The sequence below is a fragment of the Miscanthus floridulus genome, chromosome 18 (assembly GCF_019320115.1).
Source record: "Miscanthus floridulus cultivar M001 chromosome 18, ASM1932011v1, whole genome shotgun sequence".
Lineage (NCBI taxonomy): Eukaryota > Viridiplantae > Streptophyta > Magnoliopsida > Poales > Poaceae > Miscanthus > Miscanthus floridulus.
Window position 1 is genome coordinate 43,387,582 of NC_089597.1, and position 18,763 is coordinate 43,406,344.

The 18,763-nt window shown below is 40.2% G+C and overlaps 2 protein-coding genes across 2 annotated transcripts; both read left to right on the forward strand.

Moving 5' to 3' along the window:
- The first annotated feature begins 241 nt into the window (after positions 1–241).
- LOC136521681 (protease Do-like 9) lies at positions 242–7,885 on the forward strand. Its single transcript, XM_066515437.1, has 9 exons — positions 242–940; positions 1,592–1,791; positions 1,906–2,086; positions 2,932–3,123; positions 5,460–5,692; positions 6,182–6,283; positions 6,402–6,452; positions 7,063–7,167; positions 7,301–7,885. The coding sequence occupies exons 1-9, from the start codon at positions 304–306 to the stop codon at positions 7,397–7,399; spliced, it is 1,800 nt and encodes a 599-aa protein (XP_066371534.1). The 5' UTR covers positions 242–303; the 3' UTR covers positions 7,400–7,885.
- Positions 7,886–14,089: 6,204 nt separating this feature from the next.
- On the forward strand, positions 14,090–17,853 carry LOC136520235 (rac-like GTP-binding protein 4). Its single transcript, XM_066513687.1, has 8 exons — positions 14,090–14,452; positions 14,652–14,739; positions 14,853–14,962; positions 15,132–15,195; positions 16,661–16,725; positions 16,872–16,937; positions 17,060–17,163; positions 17,572–17,853. Exons 1-8 carry the CDS (start codon positions 14,348–14,350, stop codon positions 17,615–17,617), a joined length of 648 nt encoding a protein of 215 aa, XP_066369784.1. The 5' UTR covers positions 14,090–14,347; the 3' UTR covers positions 17,618–17,853.
- Positions 17,854–18,763: the final 910 nt, after the last annotated feature.

Here is an 18,763-nt window from a genome sequence, read left to right on the forward strand (position 1 = left end):
CCCATAAGAATTAGGGCCTTAGGGAAAGGAATGGACCTAACCTCGGAAATCAATGGCAGCCCACTCAGCCCACTGTAGTTTCAGCCCGGCCCGGGGACCGGGGTGGAGACGCGCAGCGCAATATGGCCGGAAGTTTCCGCTTTTCCTTCTTAAAAAACGCATACACTACGAGTCGCACTCGCACCGCACGACCGCACTTCGGGCTCGGACCCGACCGCACGACCGCACCCGTGCCAGCCGGTTCCGGTCTCTTTCCTTCTAGCAACCTCCGCCACCGTCGAGGCGAAACCCTAGCTCGCCTCCATGGACAGCCACGACAACGCCTCTGGCGGGAAGCGCAAGGGCAAGCGCGGCCGCAAGCCGAAGCCGCCGGTACCCGCCTCCCCCGACAGCAACCACAACCACACCCACCACCACGCCGCACCATCCTCCTCGCCGCTCTCCACCGCCGCCGTGGCGGCGTCAGACTCCCCGGACCCGGAGCCGGCGTCATCCTCCCCGGCTCCCCGCCGCCGGGGCCGCAAGTCCCGCCGCATCCGCAACGGGCCCCCGGCCTCCGAGGTCGATGCCGCCCCCTCGCCCTCGCCTCCGCCGCGGGCGCGGGGCGGGCCCAAGGCGGCCGCGCCCAACGGCGAGATGGTGGTTGAGGTTCCCGCGGCGGCGGTGGAGCCCCTGCGTTGGGACCAGGTGGTGAAGGTGGTGCCGTCGATGGACGCCGTCGTAAAGGTGTTCTGCGTCCACACGGAGCCCAACTTCTCCCTGCCGTGGCAGCGGAAGCGGCAGTACAGCTCGAGCAGCAGCGGGTTCATCATTGGCGGTCGCAGGGTGCTCACCAACGCCCACTCGGTTGAGCATTACACACAGGTCAAGCTCAAGAAGCGTGGCTCTGACACCAAGTACCTTGCGACTGTCCTTGCCATAGGCACCGAGTGTGACATTGGTATGCTTCACTAGACTCGCCTCATTTTAGCTCATGAAATTTTGTAAAATCGACATACCTCGTAGTGTGAACTAGTTGTAGACTTCTTGTTGTACTTTCAATAATCGATCCACCGTCAAGTGCATTTTGAATTTATAAGATGTCCCAATGACTTATTCCTTTTCATATGATTTTATATTGGAAGATCATTGCCTGCTTGGTTCCTTCTTATAATGGTGATGTTGGAATGGAGAATCAAGTTGCGCACTGTTAACTGTTATCTTCGTATGCCTACTGCAATCTGAGAGCTGTACATGCCACGTTTTTTGGTCTTTGTTTATATAGAAATTGCATGCTACTAGGGGCAAGCCTAAGCAGAACAGATCACATGGAGAAGTGTGTGTTAAAAAATATTAATATAATAAAAATATTGTAATAATTCTGGCAGGATAAGAAGATTATAGAGAAAAACCATCTAACCTCGTTTGTATGCACCCTCAATTGCGAGACCTTAATGCGCTGTTATGAAGCTGTGTTGGTCAACTAACTAGATTCGATCAAATGTTCAAGTAACGCTTCATAAAAAAAAACTACAGCTTCTTCTGACAAATGAAGTTCCAAGAAGTGAATTTTCTTGCTTAATTTTAACCACAAGGGAGTTTTCCATTTCAGCAATGTTGACTGTTGAGGATGATGAATTCTGGAAAGGCGTTTCACCTGTAGAGTTTGGGTCGCTGCCAGCACTCCAGGATGCTGTCACTGTTGTTGGTTACCCAATTGGAGGCGATACGATCTCAGTGACTAGTGGTGTAGTTTCTAGGATAGAAATACTGTCATATGTTCATGGTTCTACAGAGCTTGTTGGGTTACAGGTATTGTATTATATTTTTGCATACTTTTACTTATAGATTTGCCTTTTTATACATAGAGCTATGACTAATCTCACTTATGTAAACTTCTGTTGCCTGGATATTACTCATAAACAGATAGATGCAGCTATAAATTCAGGGAACTCAGGGGGGCCTGCTTTCAATGATAAGGGAAAATGTGTCGGTATAGCTTTTCAATCTCTGAAACATGAAGATGCAGAGAACATAGGCTACGTTATACCCACCCCAGTTATTAACCACTTCATTGAAGACTACAAAAAATCCGGAGAATACACAGGTTTCTTCCTGTTCTATTTTTGTATACAATTTATTGTCTTGAGACATGTATTAGTGGTGTATGTGATGGGGTATGAATCCAATAAATGTTTGTTTGCGTAGGAACATGTTAGACGTGTTTAGGTTTCTATCAGCTGTCATGACATTATGATTGTGAGAACTGATGTTATATTATAGTCATTTTAGAGGGAACAATGAATAATCCGTCATGAAACATGAATCTCTAGAATTCTTGGGCAGTGCACACATTACAGAGCAATGGAACTGATATCTGCATGAAAATTGTAACTTAACTCTGATTGCCATCTTGGAAAAAATATGGATTTAGTATTGTCAACTATATAATGAGCCGTAACCGTTTGAGGTGTGACAAACTGATTTGAGTTTGATCATGAGACTAAAACTGCCAAATATTAATTTCATTTGAAGATCTGAGATGCTTCCCAGTGGTAAAGAACAAGGATCAGCAAGCCTGTTAATTGGGGCCAGTCCAAGCTGCACCCCTATTTTGAAGAAATATTAATCTCAGTTTTGTGCTCCACATGAGGAATTTAACCTTTCAGCTACATGGGTTGGTTGTTCTTCCTTTTGCCTGGTTATCTTTTTTTTCATGGGCGGCAATCCTTTTTATATCAATAAATTATTGTGGTCATTATTTTATTTACTTCAGATTGTACTATATACTATGAAAAAAACTTGACCCGCGGGGGGTAAGATGACTCCCGGGCATTGCCTGATAGAGAAGATCTCTCACGCAGATCAAAATTGTACTATATACTATGATGTGCACTCTAGTTACACCTATGTTCTGAATCTGGTATGTAATTATCTTGTTTCATTTTGCAGGTTTCCCTATACTTGGAATAGAATGGCAAAAAATGGAAAATCCTGATCTCCGCAAGGCAATGGGAATGAAAGCTAACCAAAAGGGTGTTCGGATACGAAGGATTGAGCCAACTGCTCCTGAATCTGGATGCCTCCAACCTTCTGATATCGTCCTTAGCTTTGATGGTATTGATATTGCCAATGATGGTACAGGTTAGTCCTTGATTCACATGACTGGATATGCCAATTGTCACTTTTTCTTTTTGTTATTTAACTTGTCTGCATTGGCCAAGAGGTGTTATATTATATTACAAGTCTGTAGCTGTAATCTGTCATTGCATATTCTCCAATGATCATTTTATTTTCTCTTAGATAGCTTATTAGAAGTTGTATTCCATTTGTATGGCTCACTTGTAGTTGATGATCCTGATTATGGGATTTGATTCCAGTTTCTGTTTGGATCTACTCAAATATGCTCTTTCTCTGTGTGTTGAAGTCCTAAACACTCGTACAGATATGGGATATGTGGGAAAATATTCAGTGCAAACCACCTCTTCTGTAGAAACATGAAAACCCCTCTTAAAAATATACTCAGAAAATTTTCAAAAAAAAAAAAGAGCCATCCATAGTGCACCCGTAGGTGCAGTTGTTCACAAAGTTGAGATGCAAACTTGTTGTGAAAATTCATACAAAAATGACAAATTTCAGGTGTTTGTGCACTGAAGATAAATTGTCAGGGATTTTTTCTTTTAAAGTGCACATGCACCTGAAATTTGTTACTCTTATATGATATTTTTTTAGATTGAGATTACATCTCAAACTTTTGCGACAAAATGGATGTGCATCGTTTCAATTTTTTTTTCCACAATGGTAAAACCGAATTTCTCGAAGCAGCGAAATTTAAAAGACCATACAAACAGACCCTACCCAGGTATCCCCACAACTCTAATCACCAAGGGATCAGACACTGTGAGAACAAACCACCCAAGCTAAAGCCATAAACGGCTAGCCGCAAAGTACTTCAACATGGTTAATCTGTGAGGAACATTACAAGGTGTAAGGCCTAACATTCAGCACGCAGGCTGACAGCATGGGTAAGCAAAAGCAGACTTGCTTCCAGAGGCTTTGTCACAGGGATCTTGGGTACTCTTCCTCCCACAGTAGACCTGGTGGAAGTACAATGCCATCCTCTTCACGGTCTCAACACCTTGCTCAATCTGGGAGACGAACTCTTTGTGCTGTAGACCTGACCAGTAGTTAAGAAAAGAGCAAATCATACACATGATTGCTGTTGGGCATTTGATTGTCTTGCCTTCAAAACAGAGTTCCTTGTGCGCCACAGTGCAAAACATATAGCAGCTAAGCCACTGTAGACACTTGTTTTCCATGAGGTAATCTTAATCCGAATCAATTATTGATCAAGACTGTTTGGGCTACAGTTAGTTCCAAAAGAGTAAGCAAACAAACTCCAAATGTATTTTGGCCACTGTACATTCAAAGAACATGACTAGTAGTTTCTTCTTCTGTGCAAAAGACGCAAGGCTCGTTTCCTTTCCAATTGTGTTTTGTGAGATTGTCTTTGGCTAGAATGACATTCTGAACAAGAAGCCACATTAAGATTTTAAATTTAAGAGGGAGTTTAGCCTTCCAGATTAGTTTGAAATTTTGTTCATATTCATTTCAACATATAAATGCTTATAAGTTGATTTTACAGAGAACCTTCCAGATTTTTCCCTGTCCCAATTAGCCTTGTCCTTCTCATCAATAACGTTGCATCTGTATAGGATATCCTGTAACCTTCTTAAATGAGTTTGAAGGTCCTCATTTAACCATCTCCTAAAGGTGAGATGCCAATTTCTGTTTTTCATCCAAGCAACTGAACAATTTTTCTCATTATTTTTCATGAAAAAGGGGGAACTTATTCTTCAGGCCTTCAGGGACACCTTTCCACACCATTTGTGAAGCCAAAAATCAGTGCTTCTACCATCTCCGACAACCATAGACCTCCCACTCAGATAAACATGTTTTATCTTGATTAAATCATTCCACAGGGGAATTTGGATTTTACGTTTTAGCTGAGTAATGTACCCTCATCTCATGTAGTTTTTCTTTACAATTTGTTGACTTTGACACTGAGGGTCCCAGTAGTCATAACCATTTAAATCCAATCACACCATTTCTTGTTAAGGCATTCAAACAAAAAATCCCAAGTATCTTGTCATAGGCCTTCTCAAAGAGCTTTAGGACCAGACCATCTATCTTCTTAATTCTAGTGTCATGAAGTATTTCATGCAAAGCCATTACCCTATGCTTCGTTTCAATTATTTTAAAAGCTCCTAAGTACGTTTTTAGGTGTTTTTCACATTTCCCTTAAGAAGTGGTTTGCACCGAATATTTTCCTGGGACAACGAAACTTCACTTAACAATCTTGGAATTTGTAAATTCTGTACTTCCTCATCCAGTTGAAACTTACCTTTTCATGTTACCCAGTTAAAATCCGTGGAAAATTGAGTTGATATCTTGCTCTTTCTGACTGCTTGGTCATCCAGTTCCTTTTAGGCATGGTGAGCGCATTGGATTCAGCTACCTTGTTTCTCAAAAGTACACTGGTGAGAAGGCACGTGTGAAAGTACTTCGCAACTCAAAAATCCATGAATTTAACATAAAGCTGGCAACCCACAAAAGACTCATTCCAGCTCATATAAAGGGAAGGCCGCCGTCATATTACATTGTTGCTGGCTTTGTTTTTATGGTTGTGTCTGTTCCATATCTTCGATCTGAGGTATGATGTCTTTCTTCTCCTCTGTTGTTTAGGCTTATGTATGAAATAATCAAGGCAGTAAATCTTTCCATTTCTGTTATATTCTTGCTCCCTTCTGACTTTGTTGTAATCCTGGAAATCTTCATCTGGACTTCCAGTATAATGTGCATTTTTGTATCTCAATGATATTTAAAAGACAACTCAATAGCTGCTACAGAAGCCATCTATAACCTTTCACTTTGAGGGGGCAGTTATTTTTGTATTGCACTTTTAAGTTCTTTTGTATTCTGGAATTCTCTATTTGTGAAGTAGGTATTGGCATTGTACTAAACTTATTCAATTCTTTATCATGGAGTAACCAACCCCTGTTCTGTTTGTCATAGCTTGGAATCATGCTTTGGCAATATGCCAATGTCCACTGAATTGCTGCAGTTTCTTTTTTCAATTTAGATTTGTGGTGTATAAAATTTGTCCTATTGAGTATTGACTAAATAGAGTGCTATCTGTCAGTATGGAAAAGACTATGAATATGATGCCCCGGTCAAGTTGTTGGATAAGCATTTGCATGCAATGGCGCAATCATCTGATGAGCAGCTTGTGGTGGTGTCACAGGTCTCTTTCTATATGATGGGTCATGAAAACTTTTATTTACATAGACACAGTGCATCTCTATTTGCTCTGTAGCTTATTGTACAATTAACACTAATTTTATTTCTTCATGAATCTTCAGGTGCTTGTGGCAGATATAAACATTGGTTATGAAGATATAGTCAACATTCAGGTAATAATAGCTTCTATAATATAACTTTAGTCATAGTAAAACAAGATGCTACTTAACTGTTCCATCTGGATTGCATGGTTATCCTCCCACTGCATCAATGGATCTGTAATACTTTTGTTTGCATGCTAATCTGACATGGAATTTTGAAAATGTATATATTTTGTTAAGATAAAACAAGAACAAGGACATAAACATGTCTGTGAACAGTATGATCACAATATATTTTTCCTTGTGCAAGATAGCAAAAATCAGCATTTAAAATAAATACACGAGATTACATCAACTATATATATATATATATATATCTGGAGGGGTTATATTTCAGCAGTGATACCAGTGCCTATATGAAGTCTAGTATGGTTATATAAACTTTCTTAGTTCTGTTTGTGATTCTTAATGACATGAACCTAAATCGATATTTTGGAACTGGAGGGATTATTATATTTCAGCAGTGATACCAGTGCCTGTATGAAGTTTAGTATGGATATAAACTTTCTTAGTGCCATTTGTGATTATTAATGACATGAAGCTAAACCAATATTTTCTGTTTTTGGAGTGTGCAGTATAAGTGCCCTTTTTAAATATACAATCATTTGTTTTTTGTGTATAGGTTCTTGCCTTCAATGACACACCGGTTAAAAACTTGAAGCACCTAGTGACCATGGTGGAAGAGTGCGATGAGGCATTCTTGAAGTTTGATCTGGACTACGATCAGGTATCTGGCGCGCAAACAAAAGCTAGTTATGTTTGCCTCCTGATCCATTGTCAAATTTGACGTTCTTACTATTTATTGGTTCTACTTATTACCATCTGACAGTTTTTTTTTGACAAACATTACCATCTGACAGTTGGTTGTCCTGGAGACGAAAACTGCAAAGGCTGCAACTCAAGATATTCTGACAACACATTGTATTCCTTCGGCTGTCTCAGAAGACCTGAAGAGCTGAGGAAAGCTAGGTGCTGGCTGTCGGCTGGTACAGCCAAGAAGATCCTACAATCCTTCTGGGACCAGGACACTTGATTATATTGATGAATACATCTCCCATTCCACGAGAAGTGCTGAAAGAGTTCCATTGCAGGTGAGATTCTGCATGTGGAAGAGTGGAAGCTGGAATGTAACCTGGTTGCACCAAAGAAAGCGTAGCAAGCACCACATCATGGCGCATTGAGCCATCCCGAGTCAGTAGGATAGATTAAAAAAGAAAAAGTTTTGCCCGTTTTCCATTTATCAAGTTGACAGCACGGAAATCATCATGAGTAACTTTGCATACACCCATTTGCCATGGTTGGTCTGATGATACTTTCACTTTAGACGTGTGTGGTCCGGTTGTCAAGAGCATACTTTTCTGTATCATCATTTCTTTGCTGTGTGGAGTACTCAAAGTTCACCGAGGAAAAAAAATCGTATCTGGATGTGGCTTTTGCACCAGTTTTCTGTCTTTCGACGTTGTCAATTTCTTGAGACTCAGTTGTTATGATGTCAATTGCATCCAAAGGGGACCTGGCTTCGATATCACGGGAAGTGGATTTGCTCGAGTCCCTTGACGACGCGTCTCTTTTGCTCGCCTGGTGTTGGTGTATGTGTATCCCTTCGTTTGCAAGCAAATCCGCCATGCCTTGTTGTCCCTTGCTTGGCATGATCCTGGTTGGTCGCATGTGTGATTCCCGTCCCTTTCGCCCTCGTGCGTGCCCATCCAAATAGTATACGGGCGTTGACAGGCCATGAAATGCTTGGTATCTACGTAGTCTTTGTGCGTGCGTTATCAATGGTATTTGGCCGCTACTCTCGCTCGAACTGGCAATATGTGGCAGCGATAGCATGCGAGCTCTGTTACTTGGAAAGGGCAAAGCTCATGAATTAGGAGCACGCTAGCAGATATAACCTGTGTTTGTATACCTATGCCGTGTATATGTTACTAATATATGTCATTGGTTTTGTTCCTTGCTTTTTATCACTAGGAATGATGGTTTTTTATGGCCAGGAATGATCTTTTACATTTTAGTACAGACACTCCACTACGCAAGTACTTTTAAAAGATTACGCATCTTGAGATGATGGGGTGACGAAGGAAACAGTAATACTCTTGTTTACTGGTCCACTACTCCACTAGGGTTTTGCCTCGAGCCGTAACAATCTGCGTTACAGCCCAAAGACATCTCCTTGGAATGCGCGCCGGCAGGGAGAGCACTGGCCGACGCAGAATCCAGCCACAGCCATGCCAGGTGAGGCGATGGGCAGCAGAGAGACCCACATGACCATGCCTGTGCGGCCGTGCGTCGTGTACGCGCATCGGTGCATCGATCGCCTTGGCGTGCCGCACGCACACTGCGCCAAGCGCTCGCTCGCTCGCTCGCTTCTGGCGCACCGCACCGCCGCCACGTGAGTACGTGTACGTGTGTGACACTGCCGCACCCGCAGTACCCACACCGCCGACGCCCTGCCGGTGCCATGCATGCAGCCACTGCCAAAAGTTATGGCGCCGGCCGGCCACGCCAGGAGACTGGACACACCGCTCCTGTCCTGGCAGTAGTTGTACAGAGCAGACGCTGTTTCAGAAATCACAAGCTGAAGCTTGGCTTTGGCCTTTTGGGTAGCAAATGCTTTTGGCTTTTAGAATGTTTTCCCTTCATAAATGGCAGCTGCGCTAGTTCCAGGGCTTGTTTAGTTGCCATCCAAATTCTAAGTTTTTTCACTCTCTCTATCACATCAATTTTTAGCTGTTTGCATGGAGTATTAAATATAGGTAAAAAAAATAACTAATTACACAGTTTAGTTGAAAATCACGAGATGAATCTTTTGAGCCTAGTTGGTCCACGATTGGACAATATTTACCAAATAAGACGAAAATAGTACTATTTATCGGGTTTATTTTTTTTTGCAATCTAAACGAGGCCTGGGTCCGGAAGCCAATGCAAAATTTACTGAGATTTGCTAAATTAAGTGTGAGGATCATGCACTGTGTTAACTTTTGTACGTGAATGATTCGGACATTTGGTTCTGTTGCCAGGTCATTATTTCTTTTACACCAAACACCATTGGTCCAGCTTTATATTAATAATAAAAAGTTTACAGAAGTTGAAATGGGGATACCAGTTTTGTATAGTTTACAATGAAGCAACAAAAGAGACAAAAGGTAACTCCACTAAACAACCACACTAGTTCATAATCTACCAACCATCACCACTAGTGATTATTAACCTAGGGTTGTTTATTGCTTCCTAGTTGCCTTTGAGTTTGTAGGTCACTCCTTTCTATTGTCTTTATTTTCTCATTGTAAAATTCATTCTTATTCTTAATAGAAAACATGCTCGGCACATTTTCTGAAAAAAGAAATGTCTCAGCTTGCAATAATTTAATTTTCAATTGCGTGCATATTCTCATTGGAACCTTGAATCTGTCATGCAAATTTGATAGTGTTTATAAACTGAATAAAAGTTTACTCCAAATTTATGGACTATGAAACGCCTTCTTTCAAATGAATATAGACAGTTGACAATGGAGCAGTTTACATTCCCACTACGAGGCCTGGTTGGATGATGACTACAACTTGCCATGCTGCAAGTTAGACGTGCCACAGTTTCTTAGGCATTTGTTCGACTCGCAACTATAGCGCGCCATACTTTTTTAGCACCCTATCTCACACATCATAAACTCATTTTCTTGTCAAAGTTGCCACAAGTGTGGCTTCGATTTTACTCGCCACACTTTCTGTGGCAATAATAGTTTGTCAAAGGTTAGGTGTGGTAAACATAAACGCACGAACGAAACATGCTCATTCATGTCCCAAAAATCATTGGCCATTTCGGTACTTATGAATTGTACATGAATTTGAAGTAACTAGTCTATCAACCCGTGCTCCCACACGGACTAACATTGAGATACTTAAGCAATAAAAAACCCTATTTGTTTAATATATATTAACTAAAAAATTTACTTCATACAGTTAACTTTTATTTGAATCTAGATTTGGATCATTGTGTGGCACGGGTAAGAATGTAACATTAATTCGATTCTATGGTTGTGTGTTTTATTTTTCTTTCTTTGTTTTGTATCCTAGAGTATGGCTGAATTTGTATAGTATATGGGCATGTTGGATGCCCCTCTTTATGAATTGAACTGTGTGGATATATAACAAATTAGAAGGTCATTTCACCTACAAATATAAATTAGTCCTCTAACCCATGCTCTCGTATAGGATAGAATCTTAGGAGACGTAAGGATTAGTTATTGTTTAATATCTCAAACTAATAAAAAATACTTATATTAAATTACACATATTACACTTTGTTCATTTTCTAACACAATAGATATTTTGTACTCTCTAGTTGTGATAACCACATGTGTTGACAACTATATCCACAGTTTGTTCCTTTTCACGGAACCTTTTATTTTTAATACGCATTTCTTTGAAACGTTAGATTAAACTGTGGTGGCTGTTGTTGCAGCTCATGTCTTATCTTGTCATGAACCTAAGTTTAACTGCTACTTATTTTATATTCTCAAGTTGAATCAAAACTCTTGTGCTTATTGTATATTTTATTAACTCTCATTTGCAATTTTAAAAATAAGGATATGTTAGGCCATAAACTACACATATGTGCAATAATGCTTATATAATTATTATAGACATATAGAACGTTTTAGTTAGAATGTATAAATATCTAGATAAAAAACTTTTATAAATTATATGTCATGGTCATTAATGTAATTTTAAATAACTTGTTAGTATCATTAGTAAATGAGTCATTAATAAAATATTTTCATGATTACTAAAAACATAATATATAGTTATTTTATACATGTATGTGTATATGATGTACATGATGGTACAATAGATATATTTACTTTAATCAAATTTTAATATATTAATATTAACAGAATTGCGTAATATATAACTAATTTTAAGCTAAAACTCTAGTTCTTATTGTATCTTTTATTCAAATTTATGTTTCTTATTTTATTAAAAAAAATTTGGGTCCGATGCCACCCGTTAATTTTGACAACGGCATAAATGGTATTTTAAGCTTACACCACCACACTTAAGATGTTGGATTTTGTTATATCAAAACATTATGAGTAGTTTTATGATTATTTATAATATAGACCAGCTAAATTTAAATTATGAATATTAGTATATTAGTCAAAATGTATAAACTTATTTAAAATAATGACTTAAAAATTATTATTGTAGAGTATCAATGTAACTTTAAGTGAATTATCATTGTCATTGCTATCTATTATTAAGGGAACATTTCATAAGTTAATAAACTAAATATTTAACTTAATGTATATATTACTTTATGAATATTGGACGACATTTCATTATATATATATATATATATATATTTATCAATTACATGAGCATTTGAGATACATTTTCATGTACTATTTTTTATAATGGCTTGAGGTTGATAATTTACTTTATATTACCTTTCATAATGGCATATACGATAATTTGAATGCAAACTTAGCAGTTATTTTGCATTATCTTTTGTAAAAGTAGATGCTAGTAATATACAAAATATTAGAAGATTATTTCAAATTATTTTTCATAACGATAGAGATGGATAGTTTATGTATAAATTTAGAGGGTTACTTTGAATTGTCATTCATAATTACAGATGTGGTTGATTTAAATGCAGATTTAAGAATTATGTTGAATTATCTTCAACCGAACAATGAAAACAACAGAACAAATTCCAAACAAATGGTTTATTATTTCCATGCGGTGAAAAAAAATCTCGTTTTTTAGACTGTCAGACCCCTTTTACCGGCAGTCTAGCGCAAGTGTATCTTTTTTGTTGGGGTTGTTATTAATAGACAAACTTTATTTCTATTTGAGTTTTTGATCAAAAGATTAACCAATCCCGAACATCATGGGCTGATATCCTATTAATACCTATACATATAATTTATTAATGAGTTATATTAACCAACCTTTACGTGATCGGTAGTACATATTAGATATTTTATCAATCAAGAGCCGTGGGCGATGATAATTTAGGCTAACCATTAACGTAAGGACTAATATTTTATAATATATTAACCAACTTTTAACGTGATCATAGTACCTATTATATTAGATATTTTATTAACCAACAGCCGAACAATATTTTCTGCTGTGCGGCCATATTTTTTCGGCAATGATATTTTAGGCTATTTTCTACTGGTCTGTCTCTGTGGTGACTCAAGGTTTGTTTAACCATCAGTCACCATACGTGGATGATCTTATCAGCAAATTAACCAGCCGCGCCAACGCGTCCCCGTCCCTGTCCCGGTGCCCAGGATGCTCAACCCCTAGGCCATCAGCTACAGCAACTCTGCTCTCTCGCATGCACACCACTTGGGCGCGGCGGTGCTTGCAGCAAAGCCGCATGGAGCCCCGCCCCGCCTTCTCGGTGACCTCGGCAGTCGGCACCCTGCGTGGAGGTGACAACAGTGTCCTGGCTGGCGGCGGTGCCTGCGGCACAGCCGCATGGAGCCCCGCCCGGTTGGCCGTGATCGGCCACTAAGCCCCCGCACCACTGCTTTTGGAAAAGAGGTAGATGCATGCTCACCGACATGACTTGGACGTCGCCACGACTCGCCTTGCTTGGATCTCGTGGTGCTCTGTTCCTCACCTCATAGAAGAAAGGTGGGACAGAGGAAAGTGACGGACAGGACAACACAAAGACAGAGGAGTATGTATACATGAATCATCCACAGGGGAAAGTGACGGACAGGACAGCACACAGACATAGAGGAGTATACATGAATCATCTAGATCCCTTCATCTCATATCTGAAGTTGACTGACAAAAAGACAAGCTCTCAGGCTACTGCGAACCGGTAAATCTCATTTTCTATTTGTAACAATGGAGGTGAGTAATTTTTTTTAAAAAAGAAAATAGATCTAATGGTTATGGATATTTAGAGTCTTCTGATTAATGGTCAGATGCTTCTGATTAATGCGAGAATTTCTAGCATCTATCTTTTTTTTCTATCGCGGAATTATCGTGGAGTCTCCGTTGGGGTCTCTAATTAATAATAATAAGATTTCACGATATTTTTTGAATGTGTTTGGCTCCATGACCTACATATTCGATGGGAAATCTCTCCTCAAAATACATTACTTAACATCATAAATTTTAGAACCTCTCACCCGTCAAATGACCGAACAATATACTCCCTCCGTCCTAAAATAGTGGATGTTTTAGCGCCATGTTCGTTTGGGCTTGTTTTGATTTGTTTTCAGTCAACGAACAATATTTTTCTCTCACACCAAATCAACCAATAGTACTTTCAGCCATGACTTATAAGCCAAACACGACCAAGGGAACAGGATTGTGCACGGCTATCATCGTTGTAGGTAAAAGACCAAAATACCCTCATGATAAGGAGATAGATAGATCAAGAGAATTAGAGGCAGAGATGTATTAAAAAAGAGAGAAAGGTGTACTCGAAGAAAAGAAAGGTGTATTGGAAGGAGAGAAGATGAAGTATTTTGGAACAAAATTTACCGAGGGAGTATTCCTGCGCTAAAGAACTCGTGCAATTCCCAGTCCCAGCATAGCATACCCCACCGAGCTTGAGGAGACTGGAGAGGATCCAGATCTCAGTTGGCCATTGTCTGAAGCAGCACTCAGGACAGCGAGATAAAAGAGAGTGAGGACTGAGAGGAGACACGGCCTCTCAGGCAGAACTGCAGAGGTGAGAACGGTCAGAGGGACTCCAGCAGACGAGACGAGAGAGTGAGCATGTGACCCTCTCTGTCTCTCTCTCTCTTCCCTTCTCGTCTTCGGCAAGAAGCCACAGCAACACCAAACATCAGAAGAGAGTGAGCATGTGAGCCTCTCTGTTTCTCTCATTCCCTTCATCACCCTGCTGGTTTCCCTCTTCCACCTCTGGCCTTGGCCATGGCGTCCAGCGCCTCCCGGTTCATCAAGTGCGTCACAGTGGGGGACGGCGCCGTGGGAAAGACCTGCATGCTCATCTGCTACACCAGCAACAAGTTCCCCACTGTAATGCTAAGGCGTCCTCTCTTCTTCCATGTCTATATATGTTCAACATCCACTTAATGTAGTAGAGATTCGGGATCTTCTTGGATTCTTTTGGATTTTTTTGGGATTTTTTTTGGGAAACTCGTTATGATAACTAGCCTGGAATTATTACAAATTTTGCAACTTCACTTCATTTTCGCTTGTGTTTTACATTTTGCAGGATTACATACCCACTGTCTTCGATAACTTCAGTGCAAACGTGGTAGTCGACGGTACCACGGTGAATTTGGGCCTTTGGGATACTGCAGGTACTTTCAAACTTACTTTTTTTTGTTAATGAACTTGCAGAGCTTGTACAGTTTTACTTCAATTTAGATTTGCAGTTGGTGATCTTGATAATTTGGACATGAACTGTTTGCAGGGCAGGAAGATTACAACAGATTGAGGCCACTAAGCTACCGTGGAGCAGATGTGTTCGTGCTCGCCTTCTCGCTTGTCAGCCGAGCTAGCTACGAAAATGTTATGAAGAAGGTGCATTTCTCATTTTTGATTAACTGGTTCAAGAATTCAATTGCGGTTTCCGTTTTCAACTAATCTTGTTACGGATGACACAAAATGGCTCATACTTCAGTTTGTTTTACTAATTTCCATGTTTTCCGAGTTTCAGTTTGTTGTACTAATGTCCTTGTTTTTCATTCAGTGGCTACCGGAGCTTCAGCATTATGCACCGGGTGTCCCCATAGTGTTGGCCGGAACTAAATTGGGTGAGTTGTGTGACAACGATATATTTCTATTTTATATTTGTGTGAAATAATGGGACTACTGAGGTGTACATTCTGTCTAGAAGACTACCTTGGCAACTTGTTGGTGACCCTAGTGGTGGTTAGGACATATTTGTCATTGCATTGCTGGGATTGTGTTAGCTTTTAGTTTGCCAAGGAACCATTTGTAGTTTGGAGGGACTTGATTGTATTAAATTAGTTTTCTCTTTGTATGTTTAATAGATAATACTTTGTGAGCATAGGGGCAGCTGCCCCACCAATTGATATGGCTCAGTCTTAGCCATTATATCAGCACCGGGTGCCTAACATAGAGCTACATCACCCTCAGCCCTCCGGTTACATCGCTCAATCTCAGCGCTGAGCCCTCCAGTGCTAATCTGATGGCTGAGGTTGAGCTATGTCCGTGGGTGGGCAGCTGCCCCTATGCTCACTAAATCCACTCTCATGTTTGAATGCTTCAAAGCATTAAGTATAAATGAGGTGCATGCATGGAGCATGGTTAGACAAGTGGTTCATGGTTCACATTGAGCCTTGATTCTATTCTCTAATAGAGTTTTTGAATGCTTAACAAAGCTGTCTATCCTGAATCCATCATTCCGAAGCACAACTAATTTATCTTCAACCACAATTTGTTAAAAAAAGATGTTATTTTGATTCAATACCAACATACTACTTTGTCATCTATCGTTTTTGTCCATGTTATTTCCCAAAAATAATTGGTTGTTATCAATCATTTTGCCCCATTATATAGTTCAAATACTTTCATTTTTTAAATGTGTATAGTTCTAGCATTTTACATTAAATTAACTGCTGAAAAGAACGCTTTTGTAGAGTTTGTAAAGAGTCCCAAGGGATCCTCCACTGAGTTTATGTGATCAACTTAAAACCTTCCTTCTCAATAAGTCGAATTATATTAGTTGTAGTCTCAGGTTCAATGTTTCCTCACTCAGAGCCTCAGAGGGCAATGTTCAAATAGAAGAAACTGGAGTTGAAAAATAGAAACATTATTCTGCCTCTACGATTTTTTGTATCACCTGGAAATGCCAGGCATCCTTTTCGTCCAATTGAAGTTTATTTGTCATGTTTGCTTGTCTGGTTCTCATTTCTTTGATGTTTCCTCACTCAGAGCCTCAGAGGAAAACACTTTGCCTGTTCACTGGTTGGGGCTGGTGCTGGTTTGGGCTGGCTGGTGCTGGTTTTTTGTGAGAGGAAAACACTGTTGGCTAGCTGGTTTGGGCTGGCTGAAACCAACAAGCGAACAGGCTAATATGTTGTTACTGTAGGCTTTCTTATATTTCAACTTGTTCTTAAGAAGTTAGCATCTTACACACAGTTGTATTATTTGCAAAAGAGGATTCTTGATTAAAAGATTGAGTTTTGTTTGAGTGGATTATAACTTTTTGTGAAAGAAGTTAGTATCTTACACAAAGGAATATATTGTGTACAGATCTTCGTGAAGACAAGCACTACTTACTTGACCATCCTGGCGCGGTACCTGTTACTACAGCACAGGTCTTATTCCTTGTTCCCATGCTAACTGCTGAGGACTGGAGAATTGCAGCAGCTGAACTTTGTCATAATTTTAGCAATTTTGAGATACAAATGCCTCTCATCAGTATCTTATAGTTTTGCCCTTTCCTTTCTGCCTCACCTTGCAGGGGGAGGAACTTCGCAAGCACATTGGCGCAACTTGTTACATCGAGTGCAGCTCAAAAACTCAGCAGGTCAGTTGCTCTGGTTCAATTCCTGTGCAACTTTTTTGGGGTCTCTGGAGGCTTAAGTATTTATCCCTGCTGTGCTGTGGTCCATCTGTTAACCCCAGACTATTTTTCTGATATGTACATAGAATGTGAAAGCTGTGTTTGATGCTGCCATCAAGGTAGTAATCAGGCCTCCGACGAAGCAGCGAGAAAGGAAGAAAAAGAAAGCACGGCGAGGATGTTCAATATTGTTAGTAACTTCTTGATAGATGTTTTATCTGATATTAGTGTTCTCTCTGAAAATGCTTTGCGAAGATAAAGCTTTCTTTGGTTTCCCAGTAGGACTTACTTTGACCTAACAACATGTGAAGCTATGAAGCTTTTATGTTAAGCTGGAATTGGGGCATTAGAATGGTGCCTTGTAGACCACTACTAAAGTTAGGAAGTCCTTTTATGCTCCTCATGTCTATGTACTCATGTTCTTGTCCAAAGGTGAAAAGTTGCTTCAGATAATCAGTAGTACATCAATTTATGATCGCTTGGAAAATCATACTCAAATTCTCTGAACTATGTTCCATCGCAATAACAGTGTACACACCATCTCTTTGGATTTCAGTTTATAGATTGTAAATGTAAACTTTTCTTTTCTTTGTTGCAGTTGCAGCCGTATCATGCACACAAGGAGGCTAGGATGCTTCAAGTGAATCGATGATCACGTAGGTTTCTAAGATGAATCGAGATCATGTGTAGTTATTTGTCTCCAAGTTTCAAAGTGCTTGTTGCGCTTGCGCACTTGTGCTGGTAATGTGTATATTTAGTATTTACCAATTGACTTTTAGGAGATATATTAAGTACTTTGTTTATGTACCATTGGCTCATAATGAGCTGGGAAGCAACAATATATTTTTTCTAGTGATTTTTCTTATAGTTTCTCGTAAAATTATGTTGTCACCTTTTTCCACGGTACGACTAACCTGTCACTGCCAATCTCTTTGTCATGCACCATAGTATGTACAGTATCCCTTCAGGCCCTGTTGTTTCGTTAAAATTTGGCTTATGCTGATTTGTTATGAGAGGAAAACAATGTTTGTTTGCTGAAAAATACTGTTGAAGTAGTGTTGAAAAATGCCGGTGTACCCCTTTTAGGCCTTGTTTGGATGTATGTGTATCTAATTCAATCCACATGTGTTGAGTGGATTGGAATGAAACTTAGTTTAATTTTATTCTAATCCACTTCAAGACAAGACTTTGGGTTTTTTTTTGCCCAATCCACAATGGCCCTAATCGTTCTATCCATCCATCACAGGCCAAGTGCCGGCCCAGGAAAATTAACTCCCAACGGTTTTCTCAGTTCCCCAGCGGCCCTGCCGGCCGTGGATCATCTCCATACGCGATGCATCATGACAGGGCTCGAGACCTCGTCGCCCAGTTGCCCATGTGTGCGGTGCGCGAGCAGTGAGCAGGCCGTGGCGCCGCCCAGCTAGCTATTTCCGCTCAAGGCGCATGCGTTTGCGTGCAGCAGTGGGCAAACGGCAAGCAAGGAGTACTAGCAGCCAACAGAGCATACTCATGGACTGTTTGGATGGATTAGGACTAACAAGTAGTCCTATTAATTCCTATGAGTAGACTAGTGACCTAACAACTAGGTCATAATTAGTAGACTAAGAATTAGTCTGTCTGTTTGATACATAGAAACAAAAAATTAGTCAATTGTTAGTTATGTGAATCAAACAGAACCTCAGTCACGCCGTCAACCCGTAACCACTCACCACGCACAACAGCATGCACCGGCAGTGGCTCAACAAACAGGTTGTTTTGCACATTACGTGAAAAGCGGTTGTAGCAACGGG

Coding starts and splice junctions, on each gene's coding strand:
- LOC136521681 (XM_066515437.1), top strand. CDS start 304: ATGGACAGCCACGACAACGCCTCTGGCGGGAAGCGCAAGGGCAAGCGC. Junction 5,693..6,181: donor TTCCATATCTTCGATCTGAG/GTATGATGTCTT, acceptor GCTATCTGTCAG/TATGGAAAAGACTATGAATA. Junction 6,284..6,401: donor AGCTTGTGGTGGTGTCACAG/GTCTCTTTCTAT, acceptor ATGAATCTTCAG/GTGCTTGTGGCAGATATAAA.
- LOC136520235 (XM_066513687.1), top strand. CDS start 14,348: ATGGCGTCCAGCGCCTCCCGGTTCATCAAGTGCGTCACAGTGGGGGAC. Junction 15,196..16,660: donor GTTGGCCGGAACTAAATTGG/GTGAGTTGTGTG, acceptor TATTGTGTACAG/ATCTTCGTGAAGACAAGCAC. Junction 17,164..17,571: donor CGGCGAGGATGTTCAATATT/GTTAGTAACTTC, acceptor TCTTTGTTGCAG/TTGCAGCCGTATCATGCACA.